Source organism: Salvelinus namaycush, chromosome 5, assembly GCF_016432855.1.
Source record: "Salvelinus namaycush isolate Seneca chromosome 5, SaNama_1.0, whole genome shotgun sequence".
Classification (NCBI taxonomy): domain Eukaryota; kingdom Metazoa; phylum Chordata; class Actinopteri; order Salmoniformes; family Salmonidae; genus Salvelinus; species Salvelinus namaycush.
The window spans coordinates 21,963,915-21,980,996 of NC_052311.1; the positions used below are offsets into that span (position 1 = coordinate 21,963,915).

The 17,082-nt window shown below is 41.3% G+C and overlaps 1 protein-coding gene across 1 annotated transcript; it reads right to left on the bottom strand.

The window, feature by feature from the left end:
• Positions 1–846: 846 nt before the first annotated feature.
• guf1 (GTP binding elongation factor GUF1) lies at positions 847–16,745 on the bottom strand. Its single transcript, XM_038992944.1, has 17 exons — positions 16,287–16,745; positions 15,837–15,948; positions 12,678–12,826; positions 10,905–10,985; positions 10,720–10,797; positions 10,563–10,646; positions 10,413–10,477; positions 9,999–10,202; positions 9,606–9,745; positions 9,299–9,422; positions 8,894–9,026; positions 5,022–5,165; positions 4,743–4,876; positions 4,260–4,361; positions 3,865–3,984; positions 3,725–3,761; positions 847–1,220 (listed from the first exon to the last, which is right to left on the bottom strand). Exons 1-17 carry the CDS (start codon positions 16,488–16,490, stop codon positions 1,086–1,088), a joined length of 2,046 nt encoding a protein of 681 aa, XP_038848872.1. The 5' UTR covers positions 16,491–16,745; the 3' UTR covers positions 847–1,085.
• Between the last annotated feature and the right edge of the window lie 337 nt (positions 16,746–17,082).

Below are 17,082 nucleotides of genomic sequence, written 5' to 3' on the forward strand. Positions count from 1 at the left end.
TTTTTGTATATTGGCTTGTGATGAGCCAGTAGCTGGAGTTTTCCTTATTCATTCTTCATATACCAAGGCCTTATTGGAATTCTTTCAAAGTGCATCCTTCATTCCTCCCTTGAACAAATAACGGGCTTGATTCAATCCGTATTGCGGAAGTTCTGCGTTACAGCACGATTGAAATGTAAAGGTAATTTCAGATTGAGCCGACATATGCAGTGTGTACTGTGAATGCTGTCTCCGCCCACGCGGGAACACTCTTTACATTTACGCAATACGGATTGAATAGAGCCCTCAGACTAGACATGACTGGACAGGTGAACGCAAGTGTGCCAGTACCAGATGCTTCTCGTCTGTCCAGTCATTAATAATCTGGGATTTGACCATTCAGATCAGCTCTGAAAAAGATCTGTGATTGGTCAAAAGACCAATTAAATGGCAAAAATAAAATAACTGGGCAGCCTTTGAAAGCTCTGTCCAAATGGTCTAATCAGTCGAACAGGACCCAGCTGTGTTTTGAGGGCGGGACAAAATGTGAAAGGTTGATTGAAAGCTAAATGGGAAGAGATTGCAGTGACAGCTGAGAGTAAAATAAAACAAACACCATCAGGGAGGTATGCGGGCTGTGACCAACGACATCCCTGGTTCGAATCCAACCACTGTCTTTCTTTTCCAACTTAACGGTATAACTAATTAGACCCCCCCCCCCGCCAGATCTTCTCCCTCAATGTGTTTTCAGTAGAGAGGACGCGAGGAATCAAGGAAATACAAGTACAATTAAGATTAAGCCAAAATGTTACAACCCCAGCACACTGGATCCATGGTAAAGGGAAAGAAACAAGAGAAATGACATGATAACATTTGATCTTGTTTTATTATTTACATCATTGATGTATTTGCACCTTGCACTTACAGTATTTCACTGAGTAATCGTTACATGTTTTCATAGGCAACGGGATCTACATTATAAGAATAAACAATGTTAAAATGTAACATCTTTATGTATGGGACATTGAAGTTATTTTGATGTTAACAATATTGTTCGTTAATTTGTTGAACAAAAAATACCTTCAATGACTAATGATACTGATATTCTACTTGTCTTTCCTCTTCAGAACATTGATGAAGGCATCCTTGGGGACTTGCACGGTTCCAATATACCGCATCTTCTTTTTACCCTCCGCTTGTTTCTTCAGGAGCTTCATCTTTCTTGTTATATCACCTCCGTACTAAAAGAGAGAAAAGCCCTGTTTATACCTGGTTGTAACATGCATCCTTTGTCCTGATCCTGTCCACATTCAGATTGTGCCCACATTTCCAGACCAGGTGTAGATAATCAAAAGACACATTGTGATCAGGTCTTCCTGCCCACCTCCAGAGGTAGTCAGACACACATTGTGTCTGGATATCTTAGAAGTGTAGCCGGATCTGGACAGTGAAACCATTTAACGTACTATTATCCGCTTTCTAAAATCATTGACAGGTGATCGCCATTGACTTATGGCATAAATATGTGTCTTGTAATAAATAAATAGTATTTTGAAAGATTGTCTGTCAAATAATTTTCATAAAGGGAGGGACCAGGAAATCTGGTCACAATGCAAACACAGTGGACGGATAACAGACATTTTAATACCATGTGTAGACATCTGTAAATATGGGCACAATCAGAATGTAAACAAGATCAGGACAAAGGACCCATGTTAGCACCAGTTAAAAAAATGGGGCTAAAGAGACTCAAGGATCAGCTAACATACTAAAACACTACAATGTGGAATAATAGTGAAGACATCAAAACTATGAAATAACACATAGTAACCAAAAAAATAGTTAAATTATAGATTCTTCAAAGTAGCCACCCTTTATGACAGCTTGGCATTCTTTCAACCAGCTTCATGGAGGTAGTCACCTGGAATGCTTTTCCAACAGTCTTGAAGGAGTTCCCACATATGCTGAGCACTTGTTGGCTGCTTTTTCTTCACTTTGCGGTCCAACTCATCCCAAACCATCTCAATTGGGTTGAGGTTGGGTGATTGTGGAGGCCGGGTCATCTGATGCATCACTCCATCACTCTCCTTCTTGGTCAAATAGCCCTTACACAGCCTGGAGGTGTGTCAGGTCATTGTCCTGGTGAAAAACAAATGATAGTCCCACTAAGCACAAACCTGATGGGACGGCATATTGCTGCAGAATGCTGTGGTAGCCATGCTGATTAAGTGTGCCTTGAATTCGAAATAAATCACTGACAGTGTCACCAGCAAAGCACACCATCACACCTCCTCCTCGCTTCACGTTGGGAAACACACATGCAGGGATTATCCGTTCAACTACTCTGCGTCTCACAAAGACACAGCGTCTGGAACCATAAATCGCAAATTTGGACTCATTAGACCAAAAGGACAGATTTCCACCGGTCTAATGTCCATTGCTCGTGTTTCTTGGCCCAAGCAAGTCTCTTCTTCTTATTGGTGTCCTTTAGTAGAGGTTTCTGTGCAGCAATTCAACCATAAAGGCCTGATTCACGCAGTCTCCTCTGAACAGCTGATGTTGAGATGTGTTTGTTACTAGAACTCTGTGAGGTGCAAACTGAGGTGTAGTTAATTGCCGATTTCTGAGGCTGGTAACTCTAATGAACTTATCCTCTGCAGCAGAGGTAACTCTGGGTCTTCCTTTCCTGTGAAGGTCCTCATGAGATCCAGTTTCATCATAGATGGTTTTTGCAACAGCACTTGAAGAAACTTTTAAAGTCTTGAAATGTTCCGTATTGACTGACCTTCATGTCTTGAAGTAATGATGGACTGTCACTTCTCTCTGCTTATTTGAGCTGTTCTTGCCATAATATGGACTTGGTCTTTTACCAAATAGGGCTATCTTCTGTATATCACCCTTACCGTGTCACAACACAACTGATTGGCTCAAACGCATTAAGAAGGAAAGAAAAGCCACAAATTATCTTTTAACAAGGCACACCTGTTAATTGTAATGCATTCCAGGTGACTACCTCATGAACCTGGTTGAGAGAATGCCAAAAGTTTGCAAAGCTGTCATCAAGGCAAAGGGTCGCTACTTTGAAGAATCTCCAACATAAAATATATTTTGATTTGTTTAACACTTTTTTGGTTACTACATGATTCCATATGTGTTACTTCATAGTTTTGATGCCTTCACTATTATTCTACAATGTAGAAAATAGTACAAATAAAGAAAAATCCTGGAATGAGCAGGTGTGTCCAAACGTTTGACTGGTACTGTATATAAACCCTGAATTGCTGACGGTATGTATTGTCCATTGAGAGGCCTTGAAGACACAGGTCGGCCATATTGGCACTCCCCAGCGGGAGCAGTCCTTCATAGGAATTCTACATTATTTAAATGAAATCTTTCAAGGACAAAATTACATGCATTTAAGTATTTTTGTTGTTGTAGTGGGGACAGTAATATTATTCATCTTAAATTATACTTTAAAGGCAAATGTCTTTTTAAATATATTTTGTAATTTTTTATTTGATGTTTAGCTCACATAAAAGTATGCATTAAGGTGTCTGTAATATAATAAATGTGGCAAAAAATGAATGTAAACATTAATAAATGCATTTCTATTTTTTACAACGGTGGGGGAGTGCCAAGATTGAGGCACAGTGGCTTCAACACAGCGCCCCCTATCAGTCACCTAGTGTATATCTAAATCATTGGTATAAACCAACATTTTAATTAAAAGAACAAGTTTACTTACACATTTTGCGAGCACATTTTTCTTGTAAGCCTTTATTCTGCAAGAGAAAGAGAGCGGGTGTCATGCAATCTGAAACGCAACCAACTTTCCAAATGACTTGGTCTTGTGTGTATTCTTCCATGTTTGGCCACTACACTTACGTCTCCCTGGCGATGACTTTGCTGCCGATGGCTGCTTGTACTGCGATTTCAAACATCTGTCTGGGTATGGCGTCTTGCAGGCGCTCGCACATGGCTTTGCCTGCACTGTATGCCCGATCTCTATACATAGGAGAACAGAAGTCACCCAAGGGTCACATCATTACGGTACTCAAATATATCATAGTATTAGTAGCCCTTGAAAGACAGATACATTGAGCCAAAAATGTATTTGTATAGTAGATACTGTTTTTTACTCAAGAGTTGAATCACACAGTAATGTCAACGGGAGAGATTCACAGTTTGAGTTAGGATTCAGTCAATTGTTTTTCAACAGTAGGGGTCTGAGCCCAAAGATTAGCTGATATAGGTCTAAGCACTAAGTATCAAAGACTTACTTGTGAACAATAGTGGTGAGTTCCTCCACAGGTTTCCCATTCAGCAGAATATCCATCTTGATCACATGGGCAACCTGGTACCCTGCATCCTCATAGTCAAAGCTGATGAACATATTACAACATAAAATGACTCATGTTCTTCTAATAATTCAGGTTGCCAAATCAATCTGAAAAGTTGGGCCGGAACAATACCAGTATCGCGATACTCGTTCGTATCCTGGCAAGGAAACAAAACACGAAGCGGATTTAATTTCTTTAGGAAAACAGGCATAATGTTGGAAACAAACATCATTATGTTGTCATCCAGAGTCACATGTATTTATTTTCCAAACTACAGCACACAATATTTTACATCCAGCAGGTTTTTAAAGGACTGAAGAGTTTGGTCTGCTTTGTGTTTTCATTTTTGCCATGGGAAAAAATATTGCGATACTGGTATCGTTCCGGCCCTACTGAGAAGGTCCCTATGCAACATAGAATTACCTGGCATATCCTGAAGACATGGATTTGAGGAGGTCATAGAAGTCCACGACAATTTCATTCAGTGGGAAGAGATATTTCATCATCACTCGGTGGTCGTCAATGTACACCATGTTCTTCTGGACTGCTCGGCGATTCTACATGAATGGACCAATTAAAACAAAATATATATATATTTTTTTTTGGTGCAAAGTAATCAAAACACATTTTCTTAAATGTCTCTGTTACACAGTGATCCTAAAAACAAATAATTAGCAACACCTGAAAGCCAGGCTGGCTTACCAAGCAGATACTCATGATTTTCCCAATGTAGTCATCAGGGGTGATGATGGTCCCCATCACCATGGGCTCCAGGTACTCTTTCACTACAGACCTGTCTGGGAACTGGGCTGGGTTCACTATGGTGATCTCCTCCTTGCCATGCTCCTACAACACAACAGTTAGAACCTTTACCAAACAACGGCTACCATATATATATATATATATATTTTTTTTTTTTTTTTTTTTTTTCACATGACAGTGTATGAAACAGGTTATAAACAATTTTTTCACTGTTTGACAATAATAGTTGACGTACAGTAACAGTCAAAAGTTTGGACACACCTACTCATTCAAGGGTTTATCTTTATTTTTACTATTTTCTACATTGTAGAATAATAGTGAAGATATCAAAACTAATGAAATCACACATATGGAATCATGTAGTAACCAAAAAAAAGTTAAATAAATCAAAATCATTTTATATTTGAGATTCTTCAAAGTAGCCACCCTTTGCCTTGATGACAGCTTTGCACACTCTTGGCACTCTCAACCAGCTTCATGAGGTAGTCACCTGGAATGCATTTCAATTAACAGGTGTGCCTTGTTTAAAGTTCATTCCGTCTTAATGCATTTGAGCCAATCAGTTGTGTTGTGACAAGGTAGGGGTGGTATACAGAAGATAACTATTTGGTAAAAGACCAAGTCCATATTATGGCAAGAACAGCTCAAATAAGCAAAGAGAAACGAAGGTCAGTCAATCCGGAACATTTCAAGAACTTTGAAAGTTTCTTTATATGCAGTCGCAAAAACCATCAAACGCAGAGTTCAAGTAACAGACATCTCAACATCAACTGTTTTTATTTATTTAACCTTTATATAACTAGGCAAGTCAGTTAAGAACAAATTCATATTTACAATGACAGCCTACCAAAAAGGCCTCCTGCGGGGACGGGGGCTGGGATTAAAAATATAGGACAAAACACATCACGACAAGAGAGACAACACTACATAAGAGACCTAAGACAACATAGCATGGCAGCAACAGATGACAACACAGCATGGTAGCAGCACAACACGGCAGCAGCACAAAACAGGGTACAAACATCACAAAGGCCAAGAAAGTAGAGAAAACAATCTCACGCAAAGCAGCCACAACTGTCAGTAAAAGTGTCCATGATTGAGATAAAACTGTCCAGTTTGAGTGTTTGTTGCAGCTCGTTCCAGTCGCTAGCTGCAGCGAACTGAAAAGACGAGCGACCCAGGAATGTGTGTGCTTTGGGGACCTTTAACAGAATGTGACTGGCAGAACAGGTGTTGTATGTGGAGGATGAGAGCTGCAGTAGATATCTCTGATAGGGGGGGAGTGAGGCCTAAGAGGGTTTTATAAATAAGCATCAACCAGTGGGTCTTGCAATGTGTATACAGAGATGGCCAGTTTACAGAAGAGTACAGAGACTTGCAAAAGTATTCACCCCCCTTGGCATTGTTCCTATTTTGTTGCATTACAACCTGTAATTTAAATGGATTTTTATTGGATTTCATGTAATATACATACACAAAATAGTTCAAATTGGTGAAGTGAAAAAAATAACTTGTTTCAAAATATTCAACAACAAAAGAAAAATACGGAAAAGTGGTGCGTGCATTTTATTTCACCCCCTTTGCTATGAAGCCCCTAAATAAGATCTGGTGCAACGAATTACCTTCAGAAGTCACATAATTACTTAACTAAAGTCCACCTGTGTTCAATCTAAGTGTTAAATGATCTGTCACATGATCTCAGTATAACAGACGTTCTGAAAGGCCCCAGAGTCTGCAACACCACTAAGCAAGGGGCACCACCAAGCAAGCGGCACCATGAAAACCAAGGAGCTCTCCAAACAGGTCAGGGACAAAGATGTGGAGAAGTACAGATCAGGGCTGGGTTATAAAAAAAACTCAACCCAACTGAGATGGTTTGGGATGAGTTGGACTGCAGAGTGAAGGAAAAGCAGCCAACAAGTACTCAGATTGTTGGAAAAGCATTCCAGGTGAAGCTGGTTGAGAGAATGACAAGAGTGTGTAAAGCTGTCATCATGGCAAAGGGTGGCTACTTTGAAAAATCTAAAATATATTTTGTTTTTTTTAACACTTTTTTGGCTGTGTTAATTCATAGTTTTGATGTATTCACTATTATGCTACTATGTAGAAAATAGTAAAAAATTAAATAAATTATTTATTTTGCTGTAAAATCATGTCAACTTTCCAATGCAATATATGTACAGTTGAAGTCAGAAGTTTACATACACCTTCTCCAAATACATTTAAACTCAGTTTTTCACAATTCCTGACATTTAATCCTAGTAAAGTTAGAATCACCACTTTATTTTAAGAATGTGAAATGTCAGAATAATTGTAGAGAGAATTATTTATTTCAGCTTTTATTTATTTCATCACATTCCCAGTGGGTCAGAAGTATACATACACTCAATTAGTATTTGCCTTTAAAATGTTTAACTTCGGTCAAATGTTTCGGGTAGCCTTCATCAAGCTTCCCACAATAAGCTGGGTGAATTTTGGCCCATTCCTCCTGACAGAGCTGGTCTACCTGAGTCAGGTTTGTAGGCCTCCAAGCTCGCACAAGCTTTTTCAGTTCTGCCCACAAATTTTCCATGGGATTGAGGTCAGGGCTTTGTGCTGGCCACTCCAATACCTTGACTTTGTTGTCCTTAAGCCATTTTGCCACAACTTTGTAAGTATGCTTGGGGTCATTGTCAATTTGGAAGACCCATTCGTGACCAAACTTTAACTTCCTGACTGCTGTCTTGAGATGTTGCTTCAATATATCCAAATCATTTCCCTTCCTCATGATGCCATCTATTTTGTGAAGTGCACCAGTCCCTACAGCAGCAAAGCACCCCCACAACATGATGCTGCCACCCTCGTGCTTCACGGTTGGGATGGTGTTCTTCGGCTTGTAAGCCTCCCCTTTTTCCTCCAAACATAACAATGGTTATTATGGCCAAACAGTTCTATTTTTGTTTCATCAGACCAGAGAATATTCCTACAAAAAGTACGATCTTTGTCCCCATGAGCAGTTGCAAACCGTAGTCTGGCTTTTTATTGGCGGTTTTGGAGCAGTGGCTTATTCCTTGCTGAGCGGCCTTTCAGGTTATGTCAATATAGGACTTGTTTTACTGTGGATATAGATACTTTTGTACCTGTTTCCTCCAGCATCTTCACAAGGTCCTTTGCTGTTGTTCTGGGATTGATTTGCACTTTTAAAAACCAAAGTACGTTCATCTCTAGGAGACAGAACGTGTCTTCTTCCTGAGCGGTATGACGGCTGCATGGTCCCATGGTGTTTATAGTTGCGTACTATTGTTTGTACAGATGAACGTGGTACCTTCAGGTGTTTGGAAATATCTCCCAAGGATGAACCAGACTTGTGGAGGTCTACAATTTTTTTCTGAGGTCTTGGCTGATTTCTTTTGATTTTCCCAGGATGTCAAGCAAAGAGGCACTGAGTTTGAAGGTAGGCCTTGAAATACATCCACAGGTACACCTCCAATTTACTCAAATGATGTCAATTAGCCTATCAGAAGTTTCTAAAGCCATGACATAATTTTCTGGAATTTCCAAGCTGTTCAAAGGCACAGTCAACTTAGTGTATGTAAAATTCTGACGCACTGGAATTGTGATACAGTGAATTATAAGTGAAATAATCTGTCTGTAAACTATTGTTGGAAAAATTACTTGTGTCATGCACAAAGTAGATGTCCTAACAGACTTGCCAAAACTATAGTTTGTTAACAAGAAATGTGTGGAGTGGTTGAAAAACCTAAGTGTATGTAAACTTCTGACTTCAACTGTACATGTGAGTTGAAGTCCCTAGAGGTGGTGCTGTCTATTACCTTAATGAGCTTGGCGGAGGACAGGATAGCCTTGTAGGGCACGGTAGGGGCTGTCACTATGACAGAGGCGTTGTACTCCTGCTCCAAGCGCTGGTTAAACACCTCCATGTGGAGCAGGCCCAGGAAGCCTAGCCTACAAAAGGAAGGAAAGAAAAACAAAGGAAAAGAATAACAATGTGAGTGTCAGTGTGAGGGAGAGAACAATTTAGAAGTCAGGGTCACAGCTGAAAATGGTATCCCTCAAAGCAAATGAAGAACATAAAGCATAGCAGTGCAGTCACAGACCAGGGTGGTTATGACGCATTGACCCAAAGCTATGTATCCTGTCAAGGTCATCCCCGTCACCATTTGTACAGCTTTAAGTAGTAGATGATTGTAGTTTAGTTGGTCATGTTATGATCTGACCTCCAGCCTGCTCCCAGTGCCAAACTGCTGTCTCTCTGGACCGTCACACTGGAGTCGTTGAGCGTCAGTTTCTCCAAGGCACTGCGGAGGGCGCTGTAGTCTGACTGGTCCGTAGGGTACATCCCTGGAGAGATGCCAACAAGCACACTCAGGATGGAAATCAGTGACACCTGCTACTACTAATGTGTAGTTATAAACTACTGCCTATTGACACTGTGTAAATGCAACATTATGGGACCAGTTGTATTGGGTTTTCACTTTTATGTCTGTCTAGCACATGGCCAGATTGGAATGCTTCTCAGTGTACCGGCAAACACCATGGCCTTGGCTGGCTTGAACCCCGGCAGAGCTTCTACCAGATGTTTCTGATGGTAGAGGGTGTCACCGATCTGGGCCTCCTTCACTTCCTTCATACCTGCTATCACATAGCCCACCTGGCCCGCGTACCTGCACAACACACCACAGCGTCGGGAATGAAAAGAAGAGAGTCATTGTTCATTTACAGCCATGTGACCAATATGATATGCCTATATAGCAATATAGTAGTGTACCAAACAAGAAGAACAGATACAATTATTAGCATCTTGTATCTTACTACCACGAGGAAGGGAGAACTGACAGAGTGTGCGTTTAATACAACAGTCACCACCAATGATATGGAATCAGACAAGATGAATATTATGCAGGATAAGACACTCACAATCTATCTGTGGGGTGCTCATCTGGCCTGAGGAGGCCTAGCTCGTTGACCTCGTAGCTTTTCCCCAGGTATGCAGATATGATCCTGTCTCCTTTAGACAAATAGCCTCCGAAAAGAGCGATGTTCGCCACCACCCCTCTGTAGTGATCGAAGTTGGAGTCAAACACCAGGGCTTTGAATGGGTCCTCTTTTTTAAAGGTTGGTCTGAGAACAAAAAATGACTATGTTGAGTGCATCCGAAACGGCACTCTATTCCCTACATAGGGCACTACTTTTGACCAGATCTCTATAGGCCCTGGTCAAAAGTAGAGCACTATAGGGAATAGGGTGCCATTTGGGAGGCTGCCATTGATTCAATGAGGAAGTGCATTACATTTGTTGTTCCAACAGGAAGTAAGGAGTAATAAAACTTACGGCGGTAACCGTTTCACCACCTCTTGAAGGACTTGTTCTACATTGGTGCCCAGTTTGGCAGAAATCTAAAGAGAGGTGGAATCATCATATTTAGACAGTTGTCTAAACTAAGATATTGGCAATTATCAACATCTCAGTCAATAAACTCACCCTAATACATTCTTCAGTTGGAATATCAAACACCTTCTCAATCTGTTTTTCTACCCTCTCTGGATCAGCATTTTTCAAATCAATCTGAAAAAGAAACATTAGAACATGATGGTATTTGTCAATCACTTATCTAACATAGATTAATTGGGATATGTACCTTGTTTATGACAGGAATGATGGTCAGCTGAGCTTCGAATGCCAAGTAGAAGTTAGCCACAGTCTGTGCTTGAATCCCCTGATCCACACAAGAACACATCAATGACACTACCGTGGATACATTTTCCAGGTAATGTGTCTGTCAAATGCACATTATTCCGAAAATAAAGTTGCTGAAAAACCTACCTGATTGGCATCAACGATCAACAGTACACCTTGGCACGCTGAGATGGATCTAGACACTTCATAACTGAAGTCAACATGACCCTGAAAACAGAGAAGACTAGGAGTGCTGTAATTAAGACTAAAACAAACAAACCCCTTGTGTCACTGACAGTATCTAGTCCCATCTACACTGAACAAAAATATAAAACGTAACATATAAAGTGTTGGTCCCATGTTTCAAGAGCTGAAATAAAAGATTCCAGAAATGTTTCAATTCGCACAGAAAGCTTATTTCGCTCGAATTGTTTGCACAAATTTGTTTACATCCCTGTTAGTGAGCATTTCTCCTTTGCCAAGATACTCCATCCATCTGACAGGTGTGGCATATCAAAAAACTGACTAAACAACATGATCATTACACAGGTGCACCTTGTGCTGGGGACTATAAAAGGCTACTCTAAAATGTGCAGTTTTGTCACACAACACAATGCCACTGATGTCGCAAGTTTTGAAGGAGTGTGCAATTGACATGCTGACTGCAGGAATATCCACCAGAGCTGTTGCCGGAGAATGTAATGTTAATTACTCTACTATAAGCCGCTTCAGAGAATTTGGCAGTATGTCCAACTGGCCTCACAACCACAGACCACGTGTAACCACGTCAGCCCAGGACCTCCACATCTAGCTTCTCCGCCCGTGGAATCGTCAGACCAGCCACCCGGACAGCTGATGAGACTGTGGGTTTGCACAACTGAAGAATTTCTGCACAAACTGTCAGAAACATTTTCAGGAAAGCTCATCATCCTCACCAGGGTCTTGACCTGACTGCAGTTCGGCATCGGTAAAGACTTGTGGGAAAATTCTCACCTTCGATGGCCACTGGCACGCTGGAGAATTGTGCTCTGCACGGATGAATCCCAGTTTCATCTGTACCAGGCAGATGGCAGACAGCGTGTATTGCGTTGCATGGGCGAGCGGTTTGCTGATGTCAATGTTGTGAACAAAATGCCCCATGGTGGCGGTGGGGTTATGGTATGGGCAGGCATAAGCAACGGACAACGAACACAATAAAATTTCATCGATGTCAATTTGAATGCACAGAGATACCGTGATGAGATCCCGAGGCCCATTGGCGTGCCATTCATCCGCCGCCATCACCTTATGTTTCAGCATGATAATGCACGGCCCCATGTCGCAAGGATCTGTACACATTTCCTGGAAGCTGAAAATGTCCAAGTTCTTTCATGGCCTTCATACTCACCAGACATGTCACCCATAGAACACGTATGGGATGCTCTGGATCTACGTGTATGACAGTGAATTCCAGTTCCCGCCAATATCCAGCAACTTCTCACAGCCATTGAAGAGGAGTGGGACAACATTCCACAGGCCACAATCAACAGCCTGAACAACTCTATGTGAAGGAGATGTGTTGTGCTGCATGAGGCAAATAGTGGTCACACCAGATACTGACTAGTTTTCTGATCCACACCCCTATTTTTTTTAAAGGTATCAAATCAAAATCAAATCAAATGTATTTATATAGCCCTTCGTACATCAGCTGATATCTCAAAGTGCTGTACAGAAACCCAGCCTAAAACCCCAAACAGCAAGCAATGCAGGTGTAGAAGTATCTGTGACCAACGGATGCATATCTGTATTCCCAGTCATGTGAAATCCATAGATTAGGGCCTAAAGCATTTATTTCAATGGACTGATTTCCTTGTATGAACTGTAACTCAGTAAACTCGTAGAAATGTTTGCAATGTTAAAGAAATTGTTCAATGTACTTACTGGTGTATCAATGAGGTTGAGCAGGTAGGTCTGTCCCTGGTACTTGTAGAACAAGGAGGCTGTCTGGGCCTTCACAGTTATCCCTCGCTCTCGCTCCACCTGCAGCTTGTCCAACACCTGTTTATTCTTATCGGTCGTGGTTATGGCACCTGTAAAAACCAAGCAATGAGCTGAGCCATATCAAACAAGAAACGAAATGCATGAGTACTTGTGTGATCCATGTGTATGAATATGGTAATGGACCAGCATGGAACCCTAGACAAAGATGCAGAGTAGCCCACATTTTGCGAGAATGGAGAGGCCAGAGATAGCCGGAATAGTAATTTGGGCTATGGAACCGAAGTTGGGTATTGGAGAAAGGTCATTAGTGCGTGTTCTGCAAACAATACGGCGGATGAAGGCGCGGCATGAGTGTGGTGAACGGATAGACGTGATTATGGACAGCCAGGAAGAAGGAGAAGAGCCGTGTGTTGAGGAAGAATGGCGCCAAGTACAAACAGTAGTCTGCTGTCTCTGATGGCTCAGAAATTGAACCTGACGAGAGTGAGGATGAATTACCTGCGGTGGCAGGTGTGGTGAAGAATTGAGTCCGAGCCTCGCCCAGATGGTCATGAAAAGAATAATTCTGGCCCAGCGGGAGTGACATTTTTGGAGAAAGTGGATCCCTGCCTTTTGGCTGACACATATGTCGTCTCAGGCTAGGTAGATAATAATTTGGGTACTGTTAAATGGATTTCAAAGTGGACCTTTACTCTTTTCTGTCCTGCCTTTTGGCGCGATGCGGTGGCGAGCATGGTGAAACAGAAGACACGGTCTGTCCTTTATAGTCATGTTGCAGCAGTGTGTAGGAGGGAGATTCTGAGATGTGATAAGTGTGCAGGAGGGCATGGGACAAAGTAATGCATAGTATCGCTGGAAAAAACTGTGTCAATTGTGGGGGTGCCCATGTTGTTGGGAATCAGAAGTGCCCGTTGCGAGAGAGACAGGTTGAGGTTGCCAGGGTCAGAGTAGAAAAAAAGGTTTCGTATGCTGAGGCAGTGAAGAGAGTAGAACAGGGGTATTCAACTCTTAACCTACGAGATCTGGAGCCTGCTGGTTTTCTGTTCTACCTGATAATTGCACCCACCTGGTGTGCCAGGACTAAATCAGCCCTGATTAGAGTGGAACAATGAAAACAAGTAGTGGAACTGGCTTCGAGGTCCAGAGCTTAAGGGGAGTATAGGACGATGGGTCAAGGGTGAGTAGTAGACTAGGCCAATACAAATTTGCGCTTTAGTAAGGTTGGCTTCTTAGAATTCATTGCCATGGTTATCAACTGTACCACAAAAACGGACATCAAATCACCGAAAATGGATGCTGTTGTGGAAACTGCAGGGTAGTACTTGGGTGTACAAGGTTTTACTGCAGAATATCTAGAAGGTGTGTTGAATGAAAGAGTCCTGTCTTCCAGGCTGTTGGCCTGGTGTAGGATCAGTTAGGGTCAAAGTAGTGGACTTAAAAAATATATATATATTTGACCTTTTATTTTTATGAAATAGTGGTATATACAGTTGAAGTCGAAAGTTTACATACATTTAAACTCAGTTTTTTACAATTCCTGACATTTAATCCTAGTAAAAATTCCCTGTCTTAGGTCAGTTAGGATCACCACTATTTTAATGTGAAATGTCAGAATAATAGTAGAAAGAATGATTTATTTCAGCTTCCATTTCTTTCATCACATTCAGAATGGGTCAGAAGTTTACATACACTCAATTAGTATTTGGTAGCATTGCCTTTAAATTGTTTAACTTGGGTCAAACATTTCAGGTAGCCTTCATCAAGTTCATAAGTTGGGTGAATTTTGGCCCATTCCTCCTGACAGAGCTGGTGTAACTGAGTTAGGATTGTAGGCCTCCTTGCTCGCACACGCTTTTCAGTTCTGCCCACAAATTTTCTATAGGATTGAGGTCAGGGCTTTGTGATGGCCACTCCAATACCTTGACTTTGTCATCCTTAAGCCATTTTGCCACAACTTTGGAAGTATGCTTGCGGTCATTGTCCATTTGGAAGACCCATTTGCAACCAATCGATAACTTCCTGACTGATGTCTTGAGATGTTGCTTCAATATAGCCACATAATTTCTTCCACATGATGCCATCTATTTTGTGAAGTGCACCAGACCCTCCTGCAAGATAGCACCCCCACAACAAGATAGCACCCCCGTGCTTCACGGTTGGGATGGTGTTCTTTGGCTTGCACGCCTCCCCCTTTTTCCTCCAAACATAACAATGGTCATTATGGCCAAACAGTTATATTTGTGTTTCATCAGACAAGAGGACATTTCTACAAAAAGTACGATCTTTGTGCAGTTGCAAACCGTTGTCTGTCTTTTTTATGCCGGTTTTGGAGCAGTGGCTTCTTCCTTGCTGAGTGGACTTTCAGATTACGTCAATATAGGACTCGTTTTACTGTGGATATAGATACTTTTTTACCCGTTTCCTCCAGCATCTTCACAAGGTCCTTTGCTGTTGTTCTGAGATTGATTTGCACTTTTCGCACCAAAGTACTTTCACCTCTAGGAGACAGAACGTGTCTCCTTCCTGAGTGGTATGACGGCTGTGTGGTCCCACGGTGTTTATAGTTGCGTACTATTGTTTGTACAGATGAACGTGGTACCTTCAGGCGTTTGGAAATTGCTCCCAAGGATGAACCAGACTTGTGGAGGTCTACAATTTTTTTCTGAGGTCTTGGCTGATTTCTTTTGATTTTCCCATGATGTCAGAGGCACTGAGTTTGAAGGTAGGCCTTGAAATACATCCACAGGTACACCTCCAATTGACTCAAATTGTGTCAATTCCAAGCTGTTTAAAAGGCACAGTCCACTGAGTATGTAAACTTCTGACCCACTGGAATTGTGATAGAGTGAAATAATCTGTCTGTAAACAATTGTTGGAAAAATTACTTAAGTCATGCACAAAGTAGATGTCCTAACCGAATTGCCAAAACTTCAACTGTAGGTGTAGGGTTAGTTGGTGGTGCCATTTCTTCCCCTCCCTTTAATATCACAAAATATAATGTGATCGATCACACACTCCTGCAGTTGGTGCCAGCTTCCACAAAAAGTTAAACACCATGATACCAATGAAGAAGAATATGGTCATTTAGGTGATAGCTACCTGTTAGTTCCAGAAGCCTGTCAGCCAAGGTGCTTTTCCCATGGTCAACGTGAGCAATGATGCTGAAGTTTCTGATCCTCTCCACTGGGAACTTTGACATATCTATGCTCTCCTTCAAGAAATAACAAACTCAAATCAAATGTTGTCACATGCGCTGAACACAACATGTGTAAAGCTTACCGTGAAATGCTTACTTACAAGCCCTTAACCAACAATGCAGTTTCAAGAAAATATTTACTAAATAAACTAAAGTCAAATGTAAGTCACACAATAAAATAACGAGGCTATATACAGGGGGTAAAGGTTAGTCGAGGTAATTTGCACATGTAGGTAACGTTAGGGGTAAAGTGACTATGCAACCAAGTTAGTGCAGTTAGCTACAATAAAGGCCTTGACTTGTAAGATAATGCATACTGCACGGCACGCTGTCTGCAATGTAGAGTTCATTACTTTGTCAGCCTGTGTACTGATCATCTTGTTGGTGGTGTTGTGTGTGCAGAAAACAGGTGCCCTCTTCATCCATCGGTGTCGAATGACCGTGCAAGCTATGTTACAGTACTGGCTCCTTTGTCTTGTTTGATAAACTCTGAAGTCCAAAAGATGCCTTAAAAAAGGTGTTGCACACCCATGATGTTTTATTAAAGACAGCTGCATGTTAACGTTCGTTAGTTAATCAATTCGTTAGCTAGCTAAAGCTTCTGTACAGGGCATTGACATTAGTCCTGATAGCTAGCCAATTTAACGCCGCAGACCCTATTAAATCGTATCAACATACGCTACATTTCTTTACATTTCAATCGCAATGTATGAATTCTTAGAGGTGTGATGAAAAACCCAAATCAGATACATATAACTGTGTCTAAAGGAGAACTAAACTTAATCAAATAAAAAAACATGCTTCGTCGGGCGCAGCCATGTTGGGTTGTAAGGTTACTAACAATGCATCCTGGGAAATGTAGTTTGGCGCCTTGTGCTCTAAAAAGCCACCTTGGTTCCACATGTTGATTTTCAAAATTGCAAAAACCCGATTTATTATTTTATTAGGGGGAAATTACAAAGAAGGGATTCAGGTTGAGTGAGTAGAGTGGGATATTACAGGAATATCATACAAACGAATAATTTAGGAACAATTTAAATCTGTTGACTATAACAGATGAGCCATCTAAAAATGAACTACAAATACTGTTCCACTCACTAACCAACTGGGCTAGGGCCAGAATAAGAGGTGCCACCATTCCAGGAAGAT

Excerpts from the sequence above, each read along its gene's own strand:
- guf1 (XM_038992944.1), bottom strand. The coding sequence starts at position 16,490 with ATGCAGCTGTCTTTAATAAAACATCATGGGTGTGCAACACCTTTTTTA. Across the intron at positions 12,827-15,836 it reads CAGGCTTCTGGAACTAACAG|GTGCCATAACCACGACCGAT; the intron begins GTAGCTATCACC and ends TGGTTTTTACAG. Across the intron at positions 4,877-5,021 it reads AAATCATGAGTATCTGCTTG|AATCGCCGAGCAGTCCAGAA; the intron begins GTAAGCCAGCCT and ends CCATTCATGTAG.